The sequence below is a fragment of the Toxorhynchites rutilus genome, chromosome 2 (assembly GCF_029784135.1).
Source record: "Toxorhynchites rutilus septentrionalis strain SRP chromosome 2, ASM2978413v1, whole genome shotgun sequence".
NCBI classification, from domain to species: Eukaryota; Metazoa; Arthropoda; class Insecta; order Diptera; family Culicidae; genus Toxorhynchites; species Toxorhynchites rutilus.
In genome coordinates this window covers 185,999,978-186,027,312 of record NC_073745.1, presented here as the reverse complement: position 1 = coordinate 186,027,312, position 27,335 = coordinate 185,999,978, and the positions used below count along the sequence as shown (strand labels likewise).

The following is a 27,335-nucleotide window of genomic DNA, read 5'->3' as shown; positions in this document are numbered from 1 at the left end:
TTTGTGGAGTGGACGTAGAAGCTATAATAATACACAAAAATAGTAAATTGAGGGCCCTGAGCGGACACGCAACCAGTTCGGCTATGAAGATCCCCTACCAGACATGTACGGTTGAAATAGTTGACCGAGAACATTGATGGAGTTGGCGTATGAAATTTCGCCATTCCGTGGGAATGGATGCGAGTTCCAAAATTGGAGTTGCCGGCTCAAGTGCTCACCGAGGCGGCCCTGGAGGTAGGAGCTGAGTGAGTGAAATTTGGCGAAATGAATTGGGAAGGAAAATCTATACTGGTGAGCTCTATTTCAGACAAGTGATTGAAAGAAGTACGTGAGTAGAAAACTACTAGAGAGATGTGAGAAAGTTTAGGGGCAACGTACACTGAAGAGTCCGTGGTCAACCGGACGAGGATAAGGGAGCAACTGGAAAATCTCCGTATAAATGATGGAAGTGAAATGCGAAGTCATGTGGTCGAATTCAATGAGAAAGCTGAAAATGACCGATGCAACCCTGGCGCAACTTTTCCTATCACCACCCTAGCAGATTCATTCAACCAATGACAGCACTGGAAAATGTGAGCGAGCAGAATGTAACTCTTGATCTGTTGATGTAAAAGGTATTGAGAGGAATCTAAACAATCGGACCGCCATAGAAAACCTGGCGAGTTCAAATCGGCTTCATTTTCCGGATTTTTTTTATTGTAAGTTTGTGGTGGATATGTCCCTTGAATAGAAGCGCGCAGCGCGATAAGATAACATAACCAACTCAGCATAATAGGAGTCACGCCAACCGAGCGATGACGATAAGTTAACATAAACACTGTACTCAGCATAAACGGAGTCACGCCACCCGAGCGATGACCGGGGGACGACGATTATGCTGAGCACCGCAAAAAGGGTCACGTAGCCATCGCCCAAGCGTAGGGAACTGAAATCTGAAATGAATAAAGACAAGACGGGTCTATGGTACTAGGTGAGGCCGTTTCGTCACTAAGTTAGTTAGGGGAGCGGTATATGAAAACAGTACGGAAGAAAGCAGAAGGGGAATTATTTGCTTGTAGCGTGAAAGAGACAGACTGATCACGAGCGAGCTTCGGCACTAGCGTATTGTGTTTTGTTTACAAACAAAACACAGTAGACTTCCAAGATGGCTGAAGAGTGGTTTTAGCCAAGACGGGTCTATGGTACTAGGTGAGGCCGTTTCGTCACTAAGTTGGTTAGGGGAGCGGTATATGAAAACAGTACGGAAGAAAGCAGAAGGGGATTTTTTTCCTTGAAGTGTGAAAGAGACAGACTGATCACGAGCGAGCTTGGGCACAAGCTTATTGTGTTTTGTTTACAAACAAAACACAGTAGACTTCCAAGATGGCTGAAGAGTGGTTTTAGCAAGTTGGCCCACCTTAGGATATACTTCTACGCGCCTTGGTTTTAGCAAGTTGGCCCACCTTCCTTAGCATATACTTCTAGGCGCCTTGAATAAAGAGAGTTGAGGATTAACTTCCAACGCGTACACTGAGAGGAAAATTTAGTAAATATGACGAATTTTTTGGTACATGTTACCAATTCTCTAGTCATTTTCTACCCTACTAATCATTGGTACAAGTTACAAAAAAAGAATGGTAGGCATATATGTCAAACAAACTACAAATTGTTGGTCCAACATTGGTGCAATAACAGTGAAAATTTTGCTTCATATTTGTGAGAGGTAATCATCAGGGATAATGACAATATTTTTTAATAATTATTTTTAATTTTAAAAAATGTATTTAATTGCGTTTAATTCTACTTACTTAGAATACATTATACTAATAACTTATTCTATAAACAACATCAATATTTCTCGTTGGAATCATTCTATAAACTGCGTACAAGAGGCAAATTTCAATCGCAGCCTCAACCACCTCAATTTGATGAGCATTTCCAAAGCAAGTTCCCGTTCCTCTTCCTGCTACATCGCTCTGATTTGCATTAGCTGATTAGCAGAGTGACGGTAGAATTAGCACGTTTCATCCGTATTTTGTTCTCTCGTGTCCCTATGAAGAAAAGAAATACATATGTTAATGATTTTAAATATGCAATAAATTATGTATGTTCACCTTAAGTTTTTTACGGTCGATGATGTGTTGAAGAAAGATTCCAATCTTAGCGACAAACTCGCCGTTACCTTCAATCCCATAGCTTGGGTGGTTTTTGGTAAACAAGTATTACGAGTCTGGGATCATGCCAGCTGTAAAGACAAGGAAAAAGGTCAATAGTGTTGTAATGTATAGAATATAACTGATGTTTATCCTTGGCGGGAATATGAAAATAGTTTCCCGACCGAGGTGACTGATATAATGATGTAAAAAAACGAATACTTATCTCCGATTTGTTTATGATGAATGATTGTACTGCATATAATTTTAAGGCCAACTAAAAAAGAAAAAAATGGTATTAGGTCAATTATGTTAATATGGATCAAAATTTCTTGTGATATTTTCCCCGCCGAAAATATGAAAACAAATTCTCGGGGGAGATGAATACATAATTGAATTCAAAAAGTTTCGAAAAAAAAGTGTGACAAGCAAATCCGCTTTGGAACAATCGGAAGATGCCAGGAGGCGGATGCGGATCAGAAGATGCCAGGAGCAGTGGCCATTAATAGAGTGCAAAGTGTAGCCATTTGGTATAGGAAAGAAAATGTTCTGCATTATTCCTGTAGTCAAATTTAGTGCTCTTTTCTGTGGACAATGACTTAGATTCTATATCAGAGGTGTGCAATATTGCGTGTGTGGTGTTTTGCCCGAACATATAGCGATGAGAATGATCTAAAAATTTGCGTCGAAAAGCAATACTATAATCTGGAGACCCAACATTCCAGCGTGCAACTCCGCTGTAAATCGAAAGTGTGACAGTGAATGCGCGCACGATTTAACACAGTGCCATATGACGTTCGTGAGACATTTGAAGAATTTTCGGTGAACTTATTGATCGGGAAAAGTGATGTGGTGATCAAATAAAGCCTTGTAATTTGAAATCGAAAAAGTGAAAAAAAATGAATAGCCGTCAGTATAACGATGTACTGTATACCCTTTGTTACCAGTACATTCGGGATACAGAGGAAGCATTAAAGAAAAACGCGCGCCATACGAAGGAGCATGGCGCAGCGATAAAGTGTGTCATCTTCCATATGTTTCATATGGCAGCAGGAGCTGCAGTACTGAACCAGTACGAAGAAAGATTTACCGCCGAATTAAGGCGAGCGATTGCGTCAGTGGAGGAATACTTGGACTGGAATACTATTACGGTTCCAGCTAAGCACAACAGTCAAAAAACACCATTAAGGAACAACTCGTGAACCGAAAACCTTCGCATCAAATCCATCTATATCAGTACGAACATTTTCAGTAAGTGAAGCTCAAAGCTTGCGAAACATGATTTGCATCTGCTCGAGAATGAAAAGTATATGTAGAAGAAGTGAACCACAGTAGAAATTTAATAAAACAGTTTCAAAAAAAAAAACAAAAATGCCCCACGTACAATAAATCGCTGAAGCAGTGGAAAGTGATATAGTGATATAGAAAATTATGAACTAGCATCTCATTCCCGGAAAGTAATTCCGTCGATGTTTTATTGACTAGAACTGTTTTAATTGACTAAAAAAAAAAGGGACAAAAGTGCAATGGGTTGGTTCAGCGCGGATGAGATTGTCGCGCCAGCCGCAGCAGCCAACTGCACCATCGAACAGAACCACATAGCACAAACGGTTGCTTTGTGTGGAATTGCTGCCTTAGCGTTTGGATACGCAGCGTGGAAACTAATTTCAAAATTACATCTACGAGCCACGGAGCGCGTTGCCGAACGAGCGGTGCGGCACGCCAGCATGGGAAGCCTGAATACCGCTTGAATTCGAAAAGGGGTGAAAACTGGATATCGCGCCTCAGTTCTGGAAGGTGTTACATGGTCGAAGTGAGTGATCTTTAATAGTAGCTATATTTTATGCATTAGCCATCACTGGATGGACGAGTTTTTCATTGCGGGAGATAAATTAGGGCATCTCCTGAAAAATTTAAAGAAAAATACGAGCTATAAACAACATACAAAAAATTTAAAAATCAAAGCTATCAAAGAAACTTTGGCCAGCCTTAGACCCAGGGGACTAAGTCTGGGAATCAATTTAAAGCTAGATACCGGCATCTCAAAGAGATTGGCCGGGAATGTATTGTTCTTTTAAAAGGTAACCTATTGGAACAGTCACAATTGGAAGTATTAGAAGAAGAAGAAGAAAAAACTGAAGAAGAGGAATCTGAAGAGGAGGAAGAAGTAGAAGGAGAAGAGACCACCGACTTATCAGACGAAAAAGAATGTACGGATGAAGAAACAGACGAACAAATACACGAACAAACCAACATGACTACGCCTGCAAAGTTAGATTTGGGCATTGCCCTTAAATTAATTGACAAATATGATGGCAAACCATCCAAACTTTTGAACTTCATTGAAACATTGGAACTGCTGAAAAATTTATTCTCCCAACGTTGTTGAAAACGATATACTAACTTTCGCGAAAACTCGATTAACAGGCCCAGCTCATGGAGCGATAAACGCAGCAGTGACGATTCAACAGGCAACAGCCATTCTTAAGCAAAAATTCGCCGTGAGGCTTACGCCAAAAGCGGTTGAGAAAGAAATGCTATCTCTGAAACAAGGGAAGCTTACTATTTCTGAATTTGGGGAACAAATGGATGCACTTGCTGGTAAATTAGCATCTGCTCATGTTTCCCAAGGAACTTTTCGAGATGAAGCGGGAGCTGCTAATATCAACCGAAATAACAATACCAACAACAATGGTGACAACAATAACAACAACAACGGAAACCATAACCGTAACCATAATAACAACTCAAATAACAACAATTATCAACGAAGAAACGCAAATGTGGCAGAAGAACCACAAGAGCGACAACCACGAGAAGAAGCAAATGTAGGGGAGTTCTTTCGTGAATAATTTGAATAGCGCGAAGGCTCTCCGACTGAATTTTAAAATTGACAATACTAATTATCGTTTGATAGTAGACAGCGGTGCATCATGCTGTCTACTCGACAAGCGTCATCTGACGAAAAAATTAAATTCATACATTGATTCATCGCATACCATACAGGTGCATGGTGTAAATGGAATCACCAACACCATAGGAAGAATTAACACTTTTGTAGAATATAATGGTTTTATGTACCCCATAACATTTCACATTATTGATAACCTACCATCTAATGTCATTGGACTGGTTGGTACTAATTTTTTGGAAAAATTCGGAGCAAAAATTGATTTTGCAAGTTCTAAAATGACATTGAGAAAACCCCGATTTGAGGAAAATTTCATAATCTCTCCACGAACGGAAGTAATAACTTTTGTTGAAACTAATATATTGCAGGAGCAGTAGTAAAACCAGAAAAAGGAAAAATTCCTGTCAGAATATTGAACATAAAAAATAAAGCAGTAAAACTTGAAAATCTAAAACCACAAACAAAACCCTTTAAAAATTACGATGTTATTGAAATTGATAGTGCATACAAGTATGATGTAGCTAGAACAAAGGAACTTTTATCGGAATTAAACCTAAAAGAAATAAATGACAAGGACAGACCTGTAATAGAAAGGTTATGTGTAAAATATAATGATATATTCTGTTTGAAAAATGACAAATTGACAGTAACGAAAATTTATCAACCATCGTTAACCGTTAAGCCATATACATATTACTAACATAGTCATAAGGCAAAAATTGTCGAAATACTGAACTCCCGGTCCCGTGAGGCTAACGCCATATGAGTCCTAATAAAAATAGATATTTTGGAAAAAAAAGTCAAACTATGTCAAGAAGAGTGCAATAGGATTTATGATTGAACCAGCAAATACAACACTTGACAGGTCGGACAGAGCGGCATTCAAGTTGGACCCCGGCTGCAGCCAGCATTTGATGAATGACAAATGATTATTTATCTCGTTCTAAAAGCTGTGTATCATAGAAATTAGAGGGGTGAAGCAATGATCGCTAGAACAACTAAGAAAATCGACGCGATAAGTAACGAAGAAGTCTCGTTTAACATAGAATATCCTGTTCATGCCGTACCTAAGAAAACGTGGCTTTCTTTAGAATGAAACCATTTTAGAACCGTTTGGCAACTTTTAAGTTTATCGGCAGTTTGTACGAAGTAATGCTGATGTTCGAAACCGAGTGCGCAAATGTTTGCGATACGGGACCGAGCAAGTTATGGCACCGTCGACTTGATCAAATTAGTCAATGGACACAATCATTAGAGAAGGAATGCTGGTTGACATCCGGGAAATTGAACTAGTTGGTTTCTGTAAAACTTGTATAAAAGGGAAGTAGTGTCATGAGTCGTTCAGTGGAATCTATAATCGCGCAAGTCGGCCCCTGGAACGATTCTTTTTGATGTTTACCATGATCTACCTTCGGACATATGCGAGAAAATTCGTGAATATTAGGCTAGTGGCAGCAGCAGTTACTGTTGTTTATACTCCACAGTAGAATGCAGTCGCTCAGAGATTCAAAAGGACTTCCAGGTAATTCCTACTGAGCTAATCGACTAAAGTATGCCGAAAAAGCTAGAAGTTGGTTATATCTCTAATGTAACCGCAAGGTAGGACTAACGCTGGTTCGATAATCGTTTGATTTAAGATGCATCTGAATCAATTCTCAACGAATGAATGAATTAATATTTTGAAAGATTGCTGAAAGTTAGTGTGTGAGTGGATGAGTAAAAGTATGGAATTGTTATTAACATATAAATATTAGGCTGTCAAATAAGTCTTGCGGTATTTTTTTTGGATTTTCATTTGTTCATCTGTCATCTGTTTTAAGTCAAATATGCGCCGTTTTGTTCGATGACTTGTTCCCAACGAGATGCCAACTTCATAATACCCCTGTTATAGAAGCTCGCTTCCTTATTGGCAAAAAACTCGGATAGCCAATTTTCACAGGCCTCTTTTGTGGCTAACTTCTGACTACCTAGCTCGTTCGCCATGGACAAAAACAGGTGGTAGTCACTTGGTGCAAGGTCCGGACTATACGGCGGATGCAAAAGAACCTCCCATCCGAGCTCCCGGAGCTTCTGGCGCGTCACCAAAGAAGTGTGTGGCCTGGCGTTGTCCTGATGGAAGACAATGCGGCCTCTGTTGATCAAAGATGGCCTCTTCTTCATGAGTGCTACCTTCAAGCGGTCCAGTTGTTGGCAGTACAGGTCCGAATTGAGCGTTTGGCCATAGGGAAGCAGCTCATAATAAATTATTCCTTGACAATCCCTCCAAACACACAGCAGAACCTTCCTGGCCGTTAATGAGGGCTTGGACACCGTCTGAGCCGCTTCAGCGGGCTTCGACCACGACCGTTTGCGCTTCACGTTGTCGTAAGTGGCTCACTTTTCATCGCCAGTCACCATCCGCTTCAGAAACGGGTCGATTTTGTTGCGATTCAGCAGCGATTCACATGCGTCGATACGGTCAAAGATGTTTTTTTTTGCGTCAACGTGTGTGGCACCCATACATCGAGCTTCTTTGTGAATCCAAGCTTCTTCAAATGGTTAATAACGGTTTGATGACTTATCCCCAGCTTTTGGCCGATGCTACGACTGCTACTATGCCGGTCTTTCTCGGCTAATTCAGCGATTTTGTCGCAATTTTCGACGACAGGCCTTCCGGAGCGTGACGCATCTTCGACGAACTCTACACCAGAACGAAAACGTTGAAACCATCGTTGTGCGGTGGAATTGGAAACTGTATCGGGTCCATAAACTGCACAAATTTTATTGGCAGCTTGAGATGCATTTTTGCCTTTGTCATAGTAGTACTGTAAAATATGTCGGATTTTCTCTTTATTTTGCTCCATATTTGCGACACTATAACTCACGTACGACTTAACCAAACAAAATACTGTCAATGACTATATTATAGCGCGCAAAAATACCTTTCCAACAAGCTATAGTATGACTCGATACAATGAATACAACAAGAACTACGCGCTTACAACGACACCTCGCGGAAATACCGCAGGACTTTTTTGACAGCCTAATATAACGATTTATAAATAAACCTACGGGTTTGCGTGGATTTTTAAAAGCAATGAAAGATGTTTGATACACGATTCATTTTTGATCTCGATAGAATGATACACGAGACCATTCTCATACCCAAACATTTGCCGACCTCTCAATAGTCATATCGAGAACGTTCTTCTTGAATGGCACTAATCAAGGCGCCTCTATATGTACCAGGTGAAACAATCATATGAAATGCACTTTCAGCCATATTGGAATTGCTGTCGGTTTTGTTTACAAACAGCTGCCGGCAGCTCTCTACTAACTGCCACGACGCTTATTCGAACGATGCCTACTATGTTCGGCTTTCGCGAATTTATGTGAAAAAGAAGGGATGATTTTGTAGAATTTCATTCTCATCCAGTTCATCCACTACTCTCGCATGTGAAAATGCAGTAATGGCGTATCCCCTGCAATAAAGAAACAAACAACCCCCGCTCCACAAACCGTAATCCCCTTCTTATTGAAGTGATGATGTTGCTTCACCTGTTATACATTTATGCAAGCGCCTTGGCACTAATGTTCCCAGAGCATCTGTTGTCGTCTCAATGTAGGTAGTACTTGCGCCATTTCCATTAGTACTTAGCTGGGTCATGCGGAGTCAATAAAATTTATTTTTCAAATGCATTTTGCTTAAAAACGTTTTTTGCACATTTTTCCCTATGCAATCTTTTTTTCCGCATGCTGTCAGATGTTGCTCCTATAAAAGGAGCAAACGTTTTCGTGACTCAGGCTTTGTTTATTACCTTTTTGATCGACCCAAAATTGAAATAAATGTTGTAATTTGAGTAATTCGTATTTTTTAGTAGTTTCAATGAAAGGAAAATGTTCAAGTAATATATAAGGCTGTCAAAAAAGTCCTGCGGTATTTCCGTGAGGTGTCGTTGTAAGCGCGTAGTTCTAGTTGTATTCATTGTATCGAGCCATACTATACCTTGACAGTGTTTTGTTTGGTTAAGTCGTTCGTGAGTTATAGTGTCGCAAATATGGAGCAAAATAAAGAGAAAATCCGACATATTTTACAGTACTACTATGACAAAGGCAAAAATGCATCTCAAGCTGCCAATAAAATTTGTGCAGTTTATGGACCCTATACTGTTTCCATTTCCACCGCACAACGATGGTTTCAACGTTTTCATTCTGGTGTACAGGTCGTCGAAGATGCGCCACGCTCCGGAAGGCCTGTCGTCGAAAATTGCGACAAAATCGCTGAATTAGCCGAGAAAGACCGGCATAGCAGCAGCCGTAGCATCGGCCAAGAGCTGGGGATAAGTCATCAAACCGTTATTAACCATTTGAAGAAGCTTGGATTCACAAAAAAGCTCGATGTATGGGTGCCACACACGTTGACGCAAAAAAACATCTTTGACCGTATCGACGCATGTGAATCGCTGCTGAATCGCAACAAAATCGACCCGTTTCTGAAGCGGAAGGTGACTGGCGATGAAAAGTGGGTCACTTACGACAACGTGAAGCGCAAACGGTCATGGTCGAAGCCCGCTGAAGCGGCTCAGACGGTGACCAAGCCCTCATTAACGGCCAGGAAGGTTCTGCTGTGTGTTTGGTGGGATTGTCAAGGAATAATTTATTATGAGCTGCTTCCATATGGCCAAACGCTCAATTCGGACCTGTACTGCCAACAACTGGACCGCTTGAAGGTAGCACTCATGAAGAAGAGGCCATCTTTGATAAACAGAGGTCTTCCATCAGGACAACGCCAGGCCAAACACTTCTTTGGTGACACGCCAGAAGCTCCGGGAGCTCGAATGGGAGGTTCTTTTGCATCCGCCGTATAGTCCGGACCTTGCACCAAGTGACTACCACCTGTTTTTGTCCATGGCGAACGAGCTAGGTAGTCAGAAGTTAGCCACAAAAGAGGCCTGTGAAAATTGGCTATCCAAGTTTTTTGCCAATAAGGAAGCGAGCTTCTATATCAGGGGTATTATGAAGTTGGCATCTCGTTGGGAACAAGTCATCGAACAAAACGGCGCATATTTGACTTAAAACAGATGATTGTAACTAATTTTATGAACAAATGAAAATTCAAAAAAAATACCGCAGGACTTTTTTGACAGCCTAATAATTCTATCGTTCAAAATAATAAACAGCTAATAGTTGGCAAGAAGTAAAATTGAATTATAATCCAGTTTATATATGTTTAGAAGACAATAATACTGACCTTTCACTATCTCTCATTACCTTTAAAAACAATACTTTCTCTATGTAGTGGGTTATTATTGTCATTATATAAAAAGTAACACTTTTTTCCCCTCCTGAATTTTCGATCTCTTTTGACATTTCTATTGGATTTTTTTTGACAACCAATTTGATTCTATCCGCATGACTCAGGTACTTAGTTGAGATTTCTTATGCCAAAACACACGCCTTGAATTTATTCTGAGTGCTCTAGAATACGCGTGAACACAGACAAGTCAAAAGAAAGCTCTTTGACGAAAAATACCTCGGCCAGAACATGAATCGAATCCAAACACGCGACATGATAATGTGTGACGCTAACCACTCGACACGCGAATCACATTATTTTTGTTATTTTTGCCTTGTTCAATTAAAGGTAGACTGATAATGATGACGCATATATTAACATTCCAATCAATTGTTTACTGTTGTGGTAGATTGCATACCTGCCACGTATTGTATACCGTGCCACTTGTCATTAAAACAAAACAAAAACAAAGATTATTCAACTATCGTCAGCAATGTAAATAAACAAAAACATACATATTTGGATGAAGCGTAATTGAATAACTCTGTGAATTTGCTGTAGAAAGCTCGTGAATCATGGCAGTACCGTTAAATATTCGATCAATCGCATTCAGAGGCATTTCGATTCCAAATGTGTGGCTCCTCGGTCTCCTTGCAAGCAATCGAAAATGTACCAATACTGATGCCATCGATTCATTCACCTCTGAACTTGTGGAAAACAAAGCATTGAAATGGAAAATTCTCAACAATAAATACCGAATACCGTTATCAAATAGAACGTCCTCCGGTGGAGCGATACCATCCGCTTTCAACAAATCATCGTCCCGCAAATTAACTCAGATCTTTGAGGATCTGACGTCCAATCCATTGGTCATCAATATCGAAGCTCTGGAAGAAAGTCACATTGATAATTTGCTGCAGACTGCTATCCGAGAAGATAATGCTAGGGATGTCTACATATTATTCGATCAATTGATAGATTGTAAAAGACTTTCCTCTTTGAATGTGCTAAATATGTTGTTTGAATATGTTACCCTCACGTTGGACCAACACAGACTGGAGCAGTTAATAAATCTTTGTAAACTGGTAGATTCTGAAATGTTCGCGAGATGCAATGAATTTCTGCACTTTATTGCGCTTTTACAGTGGCGAAAGGGTAACTTGTCAAATTCAGTAAACAGTTTCAAAGAAGCCCTAATAAAATGCAATAGCGAAACGAGACCTGTGATATATCGACTTCTTAGAGCAGTAATTGACGAAACCGTTGGAAGCAAAAGTGAGGCCGTTTTACTTTCTGTGATTGAAATGGGAGAATTCTCCATGAATAAATTGAACGATGAATACTTGCTGTGCTATATCTGGGAGAGTAGCTTCCGAAGTCAGTGGCATAGTGACCAGGAGGTAGCCAAGCAGCTGTTCAACAAACACGTTAGACTTAGGGAAGCGGTTGCGGGAAGGTAGTTCTATCATTTCTGTGACTGATTTACTTCGAATAATGCTGAGCATTTGTGTACAATTGCAGAATCAGCAGATTGTGTTTTCAGTTAATGCAGGAATTTAACATCGAATCAATATATCAGCTGATGGAACTCTTTTTGAAACACCAAATGCTACCATCATGCCGTCAGGTTCTAATCCATCTATTCGAGTACCAATGTGAGTCGAAAATTCCTGTTGACCTAAAGTTTGTATTGTAATTAAAACATTCTTTTTTAGATTGGCGACGTGACTTAAGAGCTTGTTCGGAAATTATACAAAACTCGATTGACCTTGATATACCGTTGCCTAACCTATATAATCTAAAACTGTTAGATATGTTATTGGGAAAATCCAGCCGAAAAAATAGTGTTCTTCCATCATCCAGTGCTGATTCGGCGCAGAAACACAAATTGGAGGCGAAAAAATACGAACTCAAGTTTTGAAATATATATTTGTTCTAATTTTTACACGGTACAAAAGTTCAAGAATAAATTGTTCATTTATTTGAGTACAAAAAAAATTATATGTTAATTGTTTGAATGTTTAATTCCTTCCGTAGATCTTCTATGTTTTGTTCCCATCGTTTCTCCCAATAGACGCACATGAGGGATGGTATTTTGGGGCCTATGCGTAACGCCCAGGGAAGATAATGTTTCGTGTAGTTCTGGCGTTGTCTACAAAGAAATAGTAGGGTTTTGCTTATGTTCAATAATACTCAAAAACTACTACAACGAGCGATTCTCACATTGGTCGTAGGCGAGATGCCCCAAAAATCGCTCCTCCGTAACACATGGGTAGTCCAGTGTTTAGCGCCTCCACCCACTTAACGGTTACCTCACCGAGCATGTTAGTTGGCATGTCCAGAACAGTATGCACCAAATCATGAACCTCTCGATAACGTGTCATAACATAGGCGAGATCCGGATCTTCCACAAAACGAACTGCCATTCGCGAATCTGGTGTTATTTCCTATACATTAAAAAATATTCTTATACGGAAAACTAAACGTAAAAAACTGAAACTAACATGTTTCTCGAGAAATTTCACGTAGTGAAAACCAAAACTATCTTCCGGAAGTTTCTTCAATGCTTCTAGGTTGATAGTCTGAGTATTAACGCGCGGTTTTTCCATCAGAATTTGGCGGCCTTCTTCCGAATTCAGCATTTGTCTACAGATGTCTTGCAATGCTGATACACCGGTTGTTTCTCCTAAACATGCAATCATGTCATGTCTTACAAAACTTTATTAGCAATATGTACGTTTCGGAGATAATCTTATTAAGGGTTACCTTCTAGGGTCGATTAGAGCTGCTAATGCACTACCTACTCCGAGTAGCACCTTCTGCATATCCGTCAGCTTGATGTGATTATGCAGAAAATCTTTAGTGAACCCATCTTCAGATGAGGCTTGAGCTGATGCTGATTCGTTGGTAGGTTTTTCAGAATTCCTCGATATTGTAATCAAACCACGTCCGAATGAAATGCAGTATTTCGGCAAACGTACGCTTCTTAACATTTTCAGTATGTTATTGATGACTATTGACGATCAAAAGAAAAGTCTTTATGTAGCATTATTTCAGGAGTCTGGTTTTCGGAATCGAATTACATCGAATGGTATGGACTTTCCTAGAGGAATATCAATTTCTCAACGCCGCAATATCACGAGCAGCTTTTTTATTTGAAGTATAGATGAGTTCATGTTTCGTTACCGAATATCACGACCTCAACGACCTCAAGGACAATTGAACGCGAAGATCCCGTCACAATTGGCCTTTGAGCCACCATTATTTTCAGGTGTGCGAGTTGAAATTGTCCGTTTTTTCAATAAACAATAATAATTTTCAGGAGAACCTCAAAATATTTTTATTTGAAGTAATCCCCGTTTGGTTATACGCTTTTCGTCCATCTCTCAGGTTGTTACGTCGCTGAGGTGGGGTTTACGGTTTGGAGGTCTTCGTCGAAGAAATCACCAAGGTTCCCGATGATATCAGCTCAAAGCTGCAAGTTTATTGGTTCGAATTAATTCAACATGTCGAACCATTTTAGGATAACAAATTTCAGGTACTTACAATTGGTCTCCTACTAGGTATTTCTATATAAGAAATTCAATACAATAGAGTATTTCAATTTCTGGTTAGTAAGTAGGTTTCTCAATTATAATAATTAAATTCTAATTTACATTTACATTGTAGTACATTCTCGTAAACGGCTACTGCCGAAATTTCAGCTGAATCGTACTCGTAGTTTTGTTTTGACTGTGTGTGGAAGCGCGCGTGTCCGTGAGTTTTAGAAAAATGGAAAAAATGGAATTCCGCCGTCGCCACGGCCAAATTGTTCGAATTTCACTACGAACCGCTGCCCCATCCACCGTATTCTCAAGATTTGGCCGATTTTTTTTGTTTCAAAATTTGAAAAAGTCAGAAGTTTGAGTCGAATGCGGAGGTCATCACCTGAGAAATAAATCATCACTTTTCCAAAATTTTTGTTTTTTTTTGTAGGCCAAGTACTTATCGGACTGTCCTCGTATGGTTTTGGGTGCCAGTAAAAATAGTTATATCGGTTTTTCATTCGGAACTTTCTCCGAAATGTTGATTTGCACGATAATATACCCTATGCAAAATATAGGGTTGGGGAAAAAGAAATGTCTAATTTCGTATTTCTGATGAAATTTGACGCTTTATTTAACATATTTAAAATTATCCAATTTAAGTCAAATATGCGCCGTTTTGTTCGCAAACATGTTGCCATTTAGAAGGCAACTTCATTATCCCCCCCTTCTTATTTGCAAAAAAAATCAGACGGCCAGTTTTCGCAAGCCTCTTTTGAGGGCAACTTAGTATCACCAAGAGCGTTTTGCATGGACCGGAAGAGATGATAATCACTTGGAGCCGAGTCCGGACTATACGGTGGGTGCAATAGGACATCCCATCCGAGCTCCCTTAGCTTCTGGCGGGTCATCAAAGATGTGTGAGGCCGAGCATTGTCCTGGTGGAAACCAAGACGGGTCTATGGTACAAGGTGAGGCCGTTTCGTCACTAAGTTGGTTAGGGGAGCGGTATATGAAAACAGTACGGAAGAAAGCAGAAGGGGAATTATTTGCTTGAAGCGTGAAAGAGACAGACTGATCAGGAACGAGCTTCGGCACTAGCGTATAGTGTTTTGTTTACAAACAAAACACAGTAGACTTCCAAGATGGCTGAAGAGTGGTTTTAGCAAGTTGGCCCACCTTAGGATATACTTCTACGCGTCTTGGTGGAAACAACACCATTCCTATTGATCATTTCTGGCCGATTCTGGTCAATTGCCTGCATCAAATGGTCAAGCTGCTCACAGTAGAGAACCGAGTTTAGGGTCTGGCCATAGCTGAGCAGCTCATAGCTCACACACACAGCAAAACCTTCCTGGCCGTCAATCCGGGATTGGCGATGGTTTGGGCCTGCTCACCGCGCTTCGACGACTTTTTTCGCTTTAGGTTGTCGTACGTAATCCACTTTTCATCACCAGTCACCATCTTCTTCAAAAATGGGTCGAGTTCGTTCCGTTTCAGCAGTGCATCGTAGGCGTTGATTCGGTCTAAAAGATTTTTTGTGTCAACTCGTGTGGCACCCATACATCCAGCTTTTTTTGGAATCCAATCTTCTGCAAATGGTTCCAAACGGTTTTATGGTCTATACCCAGTTCCTGGCCAATCAAGCGAGTACTCACATGCCGGTCTACTTGGATGATTTCAACGATTTTATCGGTTTCCACGACGATTGGCCTACCAGTACGGGGTGTATCTTCGACAGCCACTATACCAGAACGAAATCGATCAAACCAACGCTGTGCTGTGCGAATCGTTACAGTATCGGGTTCATAAACTACACGATTTTTTTCGGCCGCCTTCGTTGCAGTTTTACCTCGCAGGTATAACTAAAAGCGTAAACGAAAAATATGGCGAATTTCTTGCTTGGTGGACTCCATCTTTGACGCGCTATAACTTGTGACTGAAAAGGACAATCACAACACTGTTAAAACGAAACTTGTAGCACAGATTGTCGGCTTTAAATAGCCGTATAAGTACAACACAAGATATGTTTAAGTGTTGCCATATATTGACAATATACGACATTTCTTTTTCCCCAACCCAATATTAGCTCATTCGGACTTCATTTATCAGTTTCGTCACTAAGTTGGTAAGGGGAGCGGTATATGAAAACAGTACGGAAGAAAGCAGAAGCGGAATTATTTGCTTGTAGCGTAAAAGAGACAGACTGATCACGAGCGAGCTCCGTCACTAGCGTAAAGCGTAAAAAATCAAATTGCATCACGGAAAAAACGCTGTAGAAATTCGCCCAGTAGACCGATCCTTTTGAAAATTTTAGACAGTAAAATAAAAACTATTAAACAACTTTTGTCATTTTCTTTTTATTCATACTTCGAGCCCAAGCCCGTATGCTCGCACCTTCCTCTTTACCCCGTCCATAAGGTTCTGTACAACGTCAGGTTGTAGTTTTTTTTAAACAGAAATTCATTTTCTCTTGAAGTCCGCCTACGATTTGACAACTTTTGGGTTCTTCCAGAGGGCCTGCTTCATAATCGCCCAATATTTCTCTATTGGGCGAAGCTCCGGCGCGTTGGGCGGGTTCATTTCCTTTGGCACGAAGGTGACCCCGTTGGCTTCGTACCACTCCAACACGTCCTTTGAATAGTGGCACGAAGCGAGATCCGGCCAGAAGATGGTCGGGCCTTCGTGCTGCTTCAATAGTGGTAGTAAGCGCTTCTGTAGACACTCCTTAAGGTAAACCTGCCCGTTTACCGTGCCGGTCATCACGAAAGGGGAGCTCCGCTTTCCGCAAGAGCAGATCGCTTGCCACACCATGTACTTTTTGGCAAACTTGGATAGTTTCTGCTTGCGAATCTCCTCCGGAACGCTGAATTTGTCATCTGCGGAGAAGAACAACAGGCCCGGCAGCTGACGAAAGTCCGCTTTGACGTAGGTTTCGTCGTCCATTACCAGGCAATGCGGCTTCGTCAGCATTTCGGTGTACAGCTTCCGGGCTCGCGTCTTCCCCACCATGTTTTGCCTTTCGTCGCGGTTAGGAGCCTTCTGAACCTTGTATGTACGCAGGCCCTCCCGCTGCTTGGTCCGCTGGACGAATGAACTTGACAAATTCAGCTTATTGGCGACATCCCGGACCGAACTTCTCGGATCACGTCTAAACTGCTTAACTACGCGCTTGTGATCTTTTTCACTGACGGAGCATCCATTTTTGCCGTTCTTCACCTTCCGGTCGATGGTTAAGTTCTCGAAGTATCGTTTTAGTACTCTGCTGACCGTGGATTGGACGATTCCCAGCATCTTACCGATGTCCCGATGTGACAACTCCGGATTCTCGAAATGAGTGCACAGGATTAATTCACGACGCTCTTTTTCGTTCGACGACATTTTTCCAAATTTACGACCAACGTGATCTATACACTCTTATCTGATTATAAGCGAAAGCTGAAGATATAATTCCTAAAAATTAGTTTCTACAGCGTTTTTTCCGTGATGCAATTTGATGTGACACACCCTTTATTGTGTTTTGTTTACAAAACAAAACACAGTCGACTTCCAAGATGGCTGAAGAATGGTTTTAATAAGTTGGCCCACCTTATGATATACTTCTAGGCGCCTTGGTTAAAATTGAATTTTTTTGAAACCCGAAAATTCAGCGGAAATCGGAGTTTTCATTTTTTTTACGCCAAATGCTTTAAAATTGCATGACACGTCGAAATTTACAGTTATCTCATTAATATATATATATGGATGACACTTTCCTCGTTCAAATTGAATAAGATTTTCAAAAGGAATAAACTTATAACCATATCATTATAATGTTTATACTATGCTTTTTATTAATTTATAGTACGGATGGTTTGTATTACAGTTTCTGGCGAAACCCATATAATATGACTTTGGCATGTTTTATCGTTGTCGATTCGTCTGCAAATTGGAAGGAATATTGCATGATTATATAAAAGTTAACTACAAACTGAACCTTTGATCTTCATTTAATAATTTATCCGCAAGTTGGGCTCCGCGAGAAACTCAGAAATGGTGCTTTGGGCGACGAAAGTGTTAAGTCCGATTGAGCTGATATTTTGCATAGGGTGTTTTTTCGAGATAGTGAACATTTTTATAGGGTAATTTTTTTAATTTTTTTTAGATGAACACTTTCATTGGCACCATAATGAAGGTGTTCGAGGCATAAATTTCTTTCGAAAACTAATCAAGGGGGGGGGGGGTGCTGCTGTCATACAAATGAACCATAAAATTTTACATAACTCGAAAAATAATCAAACAAATGGAGCCAAATTTGGCATGTAAAGGTTTTGGGGGGCAAGGAACGTTTCTAAGGTGGTTTACCAATACTCTCACTTCTCGAAAGCGGAGTTGCCATACGAATGAAACACAAACTTCTGCATAACTCGAGAACTAATTAAGCAAATGGAGCCAAATTTGGGATGTGAGGGTTTTTGGGTACGAGAAATGTTTCTGTGATGGTATGACACTCCTCCCTCTTCTGGAATGGAGAGGGGCTCCCATCAAAATATTACACATATTTAATCCAAATACATTACAACTAAAAATAACAATTGAAGATTTTCGGAAAACTATGAAGGAAAATGGGAAAATTCGGAAAATTCAATTCCAATATGTTCTACGTGGGTCGTTCAAAAAATAAGTTTCAGTGCCTCAGAAATCGCGGAAAAATAAAGTTAGGACAAAAAATAAGGTGATTTTCATAATATACGTTTTATTTTCTATTTTTTACATAATCGCTGTAACGTTCGAGGCATTTTTCATAGCGTGGCACGAGTTTTTCTATTCCAAGCGCGAAGTGCGTAGCGTCCAACTTTTTAAAGTACGATGTAACTGCGTCACGAATTTCTTCAGTGTTATCGAATCGTTGACCGCCGAACGCCTGTTTCATCACCGTACTATTGTGAAGTTTTGGACCGATTAAGAACCGCGATTAAGAACAAAAGGCCAGATTTATTGACGAAAGGAGTGTTCCTCATCCACGATAATACGCGGCCCCATTCTGCTCGCGTAACTCAATAGCAATTGAAAAAATTCAAATGGACTGTGTTCGAGCATCCTCTTACTTCCCAGACCTCGCCCTAGCGACTACTCATGCCACGCTATGAAAAATGCCTCGAACGTTACGGCGATTATGTAGAAAAATAGAAAATAAAACGTAGATTACGAAAATCACCTTGTTTTTTTGTCCTAACTTTATTTTTCCGCGATTTTTGAGGCACTGCAACTTATTCTTTGAACGACCCTCATACAATTACACAGTGACAAGCGTTGTTAGTCCATTTGATGTTTGCGCTAAGGAAACTGATTTTTGTTCGAAAATGGATTTCAACAGCCATTCCATGCCAAACCGATAAAGTGGTCCTCAGATTTTCATGCAAAGTGGTAGCTTTTTTCTTTATCGCAAAATATTAGACCCGTTTTTTTTTGACATAGAACTATGTCTTTGATTTCTATATGGGGGGGGGGGGGGGTAACTCTACGAAAAATGTAACGATTCATTAGGAGTTTTCAAACGCATATTACTCAAAACGGTTATTGCGACATATATTGTGTTATATACCATTAGAATTTATCCAGCATTTTTTGCTCAAATCATGAACAATGAATATAGTAAAAAAAAAGTTAATAAATTGACCCATTTTAAGGGTATGTTTTCTTGCGATGCACTAACCACCTGCTTTCCTCCCCGACGCAAGGAGCAACATTCGGGCGTTAGCTCACAATGTGAGTTGATGCGTATGATGAATTATTCTCCATTTACCGATAATATACATTTATCAGTTATTGTATTGTATGTTGCCCAATCAATTCGTGCTCAATTCACGTTTTTATCGTTTAGGTTTTGCTACTCACAATTTATGTAATTGTGGTCCACGATGTCATAATATCGAGCATGTTGGTTGGTTATGTAAAAATTGCAATTAATGAAGTTAACTGACTGCTGATTTAGAAGATCGAAAGAATATACTCACGCGTATCAGATACCGATAGCTTGAGTAGTCGCGATCTTAATATTATGCTCCCCATATATGACTTCCAAAGAAACCCACTGAACTTCCTCGAATGCACATACCCATTCTGCTTTCCCTTTTCTATACATAAGCAGAACATAGAACATAGCACCCAATGAGATCAATTCACTACAGTAACTACACGAACTTCCTAAGAGAGATGGCCATAGAATACTCAATATACATCACAGGCCTATAAAGTTATTACAAACAATGTTCCGGACAACGTGGCAACGAAGGAGAAAATGCTATTTTTATCGATAATATATTTCAATAGATTTATTTGACTTAGGCTTATATTTATGTAGATCTTAACTATTTAGATTTGTGTTTAATTGTTTATAATTGAACAAACAGAAGAAAAGGGTAGTAATGGCTTTAATGGCATTTTTGTGTACATTTTTAAACAGAATGTGGTTTCGGATTCTACCACGCTATCTCATCTAACCCGTTTGAAGGATACAAGATCATACAGGAAACGGTTTTTTCAGAGCTTCCATTTGATATATCAAAAGAGAAAAAATTACAGATTCTGAACAATGAAAAAACTCAATTCAAATGCAATTACTACACATAATTACAGTCGTATGTCAAGTTCGTGTCCTTGCCCCTAGGCAAGGAACTTTATTTTTTTCGTTAGGGTGACTATTTCCATTTTAGGGTGGTCCGAAAAATAAATTTTTACCACTTTTTCCCAAAAATTACTTTTTTTGATCATAACTTTTAAACCTCTCAATTTAGACGATCGACATATCTAATTGAAGCCAATGGCCTAGCCTTGACTTGCTACAAAAATTGATTTTATTTTCGTAATTATTGATTGTAGTCGTTTTTAATTGTTTTCATGGCTTTGGACTAGAGAGCACTTTATTTGTTTATATTTTTTCTTCAAAGCTGAGGATTTTTTACATAACATATCTCGACATCAGAGATGTTATTTTTTTTCGTTTTTGAGATATGATTTTTCAAAGTTAACCGGTAGCCCGAAAAATCGTTTTTTCCCTTTTATCAAAAAATGGCTTTTTGCAAAAAATCATAACATTTGAACTACTAAACCGATTCAGATGACATATTAAATTGAAGCCAAAAAACTAACTTCTTTGAAAAAATATCACGCTTGCGGGAAGATTGGACTCTAGCCGCATAGGCCTAGTCTAGTCACATAGGAATATTGAACAAATGCTTAAAACGGGGGTCTCCGTAGCCACATTGGTTGCGCGTTCGCTTAGTAAGCGATCGATCGTGAGTTCAAAACTCAGGGCCCTTATTGACCATCTTTGTGTTATTACAGAATAACTACGTTCACGCAACAATCATCAGCGATGAAGATCGATCCATGGTCGAAATAAGATCGATTCATCCATACAACTGCTCTGCTCTGCAAGACACATCGGGCTTCTGTTCTATCGGCCTGATTCTACGCGGCGTGTGAGGTGAGATGACAATTGTCACATCACCATCACGCAACTCTCCTCACTCTATTCCTACAGTCGTTTCGGATGCCGTGAGAGGTTCATTTGATGTATGTGAGAGGATGAACAGCAAGTGACAAGGCGTTCATTCTGCTGGTTGCCAAATCTGATCAGAGATGCCACATTCGCACATGTGTTCACGAATTTGCAGACATTTAACTTTTATCACAACCTTTTATTCCTGCTGCAGGCTATTTAAAATAGTGACAAAACATTATTGATTCCATATGATAAACGAAGCTGGTCAGTATGTCAGACAACAGCACATATTTACAAATATTTCAGATTTTTATCGCATATATTTGAGAAAAAACATCTGGCATCCCAGAATTTTATTTGTTTCGCTCAGAGAGGTCAGATATTTGTTTTGCTGCAGTCAGTACCGTATCTATAGATCTGATTTAACCTGGCCTGTTGTTAGTGTATCAGGACATTCTGCCGAATTTGCAGGTATTTGATTTAGATTTGGTGAAACAGTTGATTGCATCCTGTAAAGTTTAGCATTTTTGTTTGTTTTGCTCGTAGTTGCTGCTGCTCTCTGCACTCTCAGTGTTAAATTGTTGCTCTGGCTCCGGCTCGGGCATATACCACGGCTTCTGAAATGGATATGCAGTTCGGTGACGATGACTCGCGGATAGATAGATGAAACACAAGACCCATATGATAGATATATTTTAGAGAAAATAAATAGATTTCATGAAATGAAAATAATTTCGGTGTGCTTATTCGTCCAATTGTGGAATAACAGACTCACTACCGCTTTCACAAAAAAAAAACTACTTGCAATTTGTCTTTCGTACTGTGAAAATTGAAGATAAATTGAATTTATTGATACATATAATACCATTACTATCGATTCTATACGACCCAAAAAAACACTTATTATTCCTCTTCCTTTTTTCATTTGTTTTCATGCACTGTCGACACCTCAAGACATGTCGACGATTGTCACCTAGAAATCCCAGTTCATGTGACAATCGTCACGTATATTTGAGAGCGGGAATAAAGTGAGAGTTCATTCAAGTGAGATTTCTCACGGCATACGCCTGGTGGAATCACGTGACATAAGTGACAATTGTCATCTCACCTCACACGCCACGCAGAATAAGGCCGTATAAATAACTCAACAATGATCAATCAACTGTGTCCGCTGTCCGGTCTAACTGGATTGGAGGAAATTTTGTTTTTTCGAACCATTAACTTTGAAAAATCATATCTCAAAAACGAAAAAATAGCATCTTCGATATTGAGATATATTATGTAAAAAATCCTCTGCTTTCAAGAAAAAATATTAAAGAATATAGCGCCCGCTAGTCCAAAGCCATGAAAAAAATGATCATCTTGATCGATTCAGTGCTTCAAAAGTTATGAATTTTTGAAGAAAGTCATTTTTGGAAAAATTGGAAAAAATGATTTTTCGGACCACTCTAAAATGGAAATGGTCACCCTAACGAAAAATTAAAAAAAAAATACGGCTCTAATATTTTGCGATAAAGAACAGAAGTACAACTTTTGACGAAAATCTGAGAACCACTATATCGGTTTGACATGGAATGGCTGTAGTGATCCCCGATAATCGCTCGATTAATCGAATACTTCCTACAGAAACCGATTATTAATTGAACGAATACTGCACAACCAATAATCGAAGTGAGCGAATTGACGAATTTACGCAAAGCTGAATCAGCTCATGCGACATCTACATTAGAGCTCAGAACCACAAAAGTGAGGGTGTATGTTTATTTTACGCATTGAAAAGCAAGATTCGGTGGTGATTATTTATTTTATTTCAATTTAGATTCATTTCAGCCATTGAATGTCGTCAGTATATGGTAAGAAAGTTGGAGTTTTGTATATTTACGATGGTTTCAACACGCGATTTGACCAGTCATAGATAATTATCGAAAATTTTAAGTTTGACAATGCATACCGGTTATTGATACTATGGATAATAGCGATGAAATCGATATCATACCAAATTGACTGATATCATTGATTATGTAGGGGCCGATACGAGAAGGATTTGCAGTATTTTTAGCACAAAACACCCTATTCATCGTTTACTTAGTTGTTTAACATAGTTTAACATTCTCAACATAGTCTCCTTTTAACTCGATACACCTGACCCAGCGATGCTTTAATCTATCTGAAAATACGTTTTCTCGAAGTCTGCAAAGTAGGCCTCCGTGGTGGCGATGACCTCCTCATTCGACTCAAATTTTTGCCCGGAGAATGACTTTTACAAGTTTGGAAACAAAAAAAAAAGTCGCACGGGGCGAAATCTGGAGAATACGGTGGATGGGAGAGCAGTTCGTTGTGCAATTCGACCAATTTGGCCGTGACGACGGTGGAATTTCCATTTTTCGCTTCCACACACGGTCAAAACGAAACTACGAATCCAATTCAGCTGAAATTTTGACAGTAGCCGTTCACGAGAATGTACTACACGATAAGTAATTTTGCGATACTGAAAACATCGGGCGAGAGGCTAAGTACTTATCGGGCCGCCTTCGTAGACTGGACTGTTATTTAGGGATAGTACGTTAGGCTGATCCTTCTGTATTGTTTCGAAGGTTTTTTTCCACGAAACATCTCTCGTACCCATTCAGCTCTGCAGCATGGTAAATTTTATTTTTCTCCGCAATGTAATCATATCTCTCCATCAGTATGTTGAGGAGACGATACACCATGGAATGGAAAGCTGCTTGGTTTTGAGCGCCGAAATGGTTAGAGTCTGAAGTTATATATCTATCCGTAGACGTTGGCTAACGGTATATCCTAAACTTTATCCATTTTTTTTTACTGGGTAGTGTTCAAGTCCAGAAAAGGAAGTGTACCGTCTTTTTTTTATTCGACGGTAAACTTTATCGTCCTATGTCAAGAATTAAGCAGCTCCAACGTCTGCTTCAAGTAGCGTTCTTTTACGACTGCGAAGATGTCATCTGCATAGCGTCTCCACATTCGAGGGAAAAAGGAAACCGCTCGACGAAAAAGGTAATTTTACCACTTTTAATGTCTGTAAGTGTTGTGTCCTAGTCCCGTATCGCGTCTCGTGAGTGAATAGTGATAAATATCCTTACGTTAGCACAACCAAAATCAAGTGATCATAATACCTTCCGTCCGAAGGGGCAAATTTCTTTTAATTCTTTTCGTAGGTCCAACACATTTTCCAATGTTCCTTTATATCATCTGCTTTGGTAGCCTTTTTAATTAATATCCGTGTCAATATTTAAAATGAACAGTCCTTTATAAAAGGCTAAACTAATGTTCTCATATAAAAGACTACTTAGCAACTGAGTCACAAAAGTTTAGATTTTTTCGCTAAATTAAATACATTACACCTATTATAGTAAACGAATTAAACACTTTACACAGACACAATATCAAACCGCGCGCCGCTTTGGTTTCCTTTAATCGTGCGCCCATACCACGTGTTTCTGGCACAGCAAAATCGAAATCTTCTACAGCTACAGCTGTTTCGTCACACGTTGTCGATTCTGCCCGCTTGAGGCAGCAGGACTTTTCGATCCGCAGACTGACTACTGGATCCAGAGGAGGATGACGACGAGGTGCTCTTTTTCCGGAACGTCACATAAGCATAGAGCAGAGATCCAGCCACACTGATGTTGATTCCGATGGAATTTAACCAGGAAAATACGTAGTCGCCTCCGATAAACATGCCAATGTAGGTCACGCTGATATTTTTTAAGCAACCAACGATAGTTGTGGTGAGTGCTGAATTGTATTGAGTACACAAAATTGTACTGTAAGACAGGATAAATCCCATCACGCAGGATAGAAGAAATTGAACAGCGAAGAATAGATCATCCCAGGCTTCAAACTGCCATGCCTTGTCTAGGTCACCGCATAGCCAGGTTCCGATCAATGCAGGAAAAAACATAAAAAGGGAGTTATAATACATTAAGCCGAATTTGCCCATATCGGCAGTGTCTAGCTTTTTCTTCATGTATACACCATTCGCCGCAGTCAAGGTGTTTGTAATCATTACAAACATGTAACCTTGTAAATTAAAACTAAGGTCATCACTCGCGGCTAGCAGTGCCCCTCCAACCATGGCATACACACTAACTTGGACCGCAGTGGTGGGTCGAACGCCGAGTATCCGAAGCTCCAATATCATAGTCATCAGTATGGAAAACCTTCGAAGTGCAGCAAACATCGGTAGACTGAGCGCTTGTGTTCCACCAAGACCAAACATCATATTTCCCAAATATATCAATGGCAATGGGAAGATCCTTCTGGGGATGTCCCGGGTGAAATCAGGAAATGTCACTATCCCTGATTGTTTTCCAAACCACAAAACGATAACACTTGCAGCAAGCTGGCCAAGGCTAAGTACCAAAAACGACGGAAATCTGTACGAAGTAAGAACGGTCTTGTTTATGACTGTAATTAGGAACGACGCTAGTCCGTAGAATAAGGCACTGCCTAATTTCATCAAGTGGGTAACTCCATCGTTTCCACTTCCGGGAGTTTCACTCGCCCCCATCTTCTGTTCTGTTTTTTGCCGAATTAGCTTGAGTGTGTTAAGCTGGTGCTTATATTAAGTTCCGTGTTTGGCGTGAGCGATCCGTACACGCTATTACATCCACTAGTATATATTGATAAATCGTGTCAATTCTTCCTCCAACGGCTTCCAAATCCGCAATAGTTTTTGCTGTCGTCGCAATTCTATCATTATTTCTCCGCTTTCTTGACGAAACTAAAAAATGCAAATCGATTTTTCATTCTTCTATTCCTAGTTTTCACGTAAACTAGCTACATTTTACCATTGACAGCTGAACTATTATGTTTCACCCGTTCATTTTTAGTTTATGTTGATACTCGTACGTAAGATGCAATTGAAGATAATTTCCTCCAAAACGCCCGAAATTTATCGGAGTTCGACTTTGACGTTTGACGGCATTAGTATGGGAGAATAACCATTTTCACACGAGACAGAACAAACACATGAACAAAGTTTACTATCCGTTCGTATGAGTACAGCCACATTCATTTGATTTCGGGTAAATTTATTACCAATGTGGAACAAACGTAAATAAATCACACGTATCGTACGAAACACACTGAACTGAGGAAACGATCAAATGTAAACAGTTTCCCATTTATCGCTGTTCAAATACAGATCACTATACACTGCGACTCGTATTTGTTTTATTTCATCTATGATTAATACCTAGATAGTATCGATGAGATTCAGACGCCTGAAATTGATTATGTAAAATTACACTAGATATAACCGGACGTTTGTTTACAACTGCTTCAAATGATTCACAAACACATATGTTGAGATATACGCCGGTACATATGGGATATGAGACATCATCGCAGCAAATAAGTGTTGTGTGTAATATTGAGCTAGCTCAACGAAATAACATCGTGTCAATGTTTATATTTCAATGATAGAACGTAACATTACATTGATTTTTGATACAATTGCACCTACCGGTTATCTTATGTTGAGTACTGCTGCATGTACCATGCAATATATTCGCTAATATTTTCCTTAATTATTCGGCATAAACATTCGTATTTCATTTATTATGAATATTTTACTTTGAACAGAGGGCTAACTTGACTTGTGCCTTGCGGTTCGTTTAGTACTTTGATGCTGGGCTCAGTCAACGTGGTTTGACATAACTAAAGGTGTGCCAGATTTAATAGCGTGCAGAATCACGGCTTTTTGTTCGCAAAATTTAACAAACTTATAAATTTTGTTGATTAAAATCCGTTTTTTCTTACAAAATTGAACTCGAGGAAAAAAATAATAAAAAAGTAATAACTTTTGCTGTGTTTTAATCAGACTTCCTGTGCGCGCGCTTTATTTTAGGAAGACGAGTATCGATTTTCTCTTCCTCACAACGCTTCCATGTGCGAGCGATGAGATCGGGCTTGAGGACACGGGCTTGGGATTGGCTCTTTTCTTTTCTCTCGTAAAATATTGAGAGGTGTTCAGACTTCCTGT

At 39.6% G+C, this 27,335-nt stretch overlaps 2 protein-coding genes and 1 long non-coding RNA gene across 3 annotated transcripts; 1 reads left to right on the top strand and 2 right to left on the bottom strand.

Moving 5' to 3' along the window:
* Positions 1-1,777: 1,777 nt before the first annotated feature.
* On the bottom strand, positions 1,778-10,761 carry LOC129765277 (uncharacterized). Its single transcript, XR_008741413.1, has 3 exons — positions 10,274-10,761; positions 2,094-2,409; positions 1,778-2,030 (listed from the first exon to the last, which is right to left on the bottom strand). It is a non-coding gene; the product is annotated as an uncharacterized LOC129765277 (long non-coding RNA).
* On the top strand, positions 10,762-12,291 carry LOC129765275 (uncharacterized). Its single transcript, XM_055765411.1, has 3 exons — positions 10,762-11,774; positions 11,840-11,973; positions 12,034-12,291. The coding sequence occupies exons 1-3, from the start codon at positions 10,894-10,896 to the stop codon at positions 12,237-12,239; spliced, it is 1,221 nt and encodes a 406-aa protein (XP_055621386.1). The 5' UTR covers positions 10,762-10,893; the 3' UTR covers positions 12,240-12,291.
* Positions 12,237-26,719, bottom strand: LOC129766507 (uncharacterized). Its single transcript, XM_055767075.1, has 7 exons — positions 26,140-26,719; positions 24,837-26,072; positions 13,981-14,050; positions 13,085-13,331; positions 12,823-13,027; positions 12,542-12,765; positions 12,237-12,470 (listed from the first exon to the last, which is right to left on the bottom strand). Exons 2-7 carry the CDS (start codon positions 25,857-25,859, stop codon positions 12,317-12,319), a joined length of 1,923 nt encoding a protein of 640 aa, XP_055623050.1. The 5' UTR covers positions 25,860-26,072; positions 26,140-26,719; the 3' UTR covers positions 12,237-12,316.
* Between the last annotated feature and the right edge of the window lie 616 nt (positions 26,720-27,335).

Excerpts from the sequence above, each read along its gene's own strand:
- LOC129765275 (XM_055765411.1), top strand. The coding sequence starts at position 10,894 with ATGGCAGTACCGTTAAATATTCGATCAATCGCATTCAGAGGCATTTCG. Across the intron at positions 11,775-11,839 it reads AGGGAAGCGGTTGCGGGAAG|AATCAGCAGATTGTGTTTTC; the intron begins GTAGTTCTATCA and ends GTACAATTGCAG. Across the intron at positions 11,974-12,033 it reads CCATCTATTCGAGTACCAAT|ATTGGCGACGTGACTTAAGA; the intron begins GTGAGTCGAAAA and ends ATTCTTTTTTAG.
- LOC129766507 (XM_055767075.1), bottom strand. The coding sequence starts at position 25,859 with ATGGGGGCGAGTGAAACTCCCGGAAGTGGAAACGATGGAGTTACCCAC. Across the intron at positions 13,332-13,980 it reads TTACGAGAATGTACTACAAT|TCATCAATAACATACTGAAA; the intron begins GTAAATGTAAAT and ends GATCGTCAATAG. Across the intron at positions 13,028-13,084 it reads GCTCTAATCGACCCTAGAAG|ACATGACATGATTGCATGTT; the intron begins GTAACCCTTAAT and ends AAGTTTTGTAAG.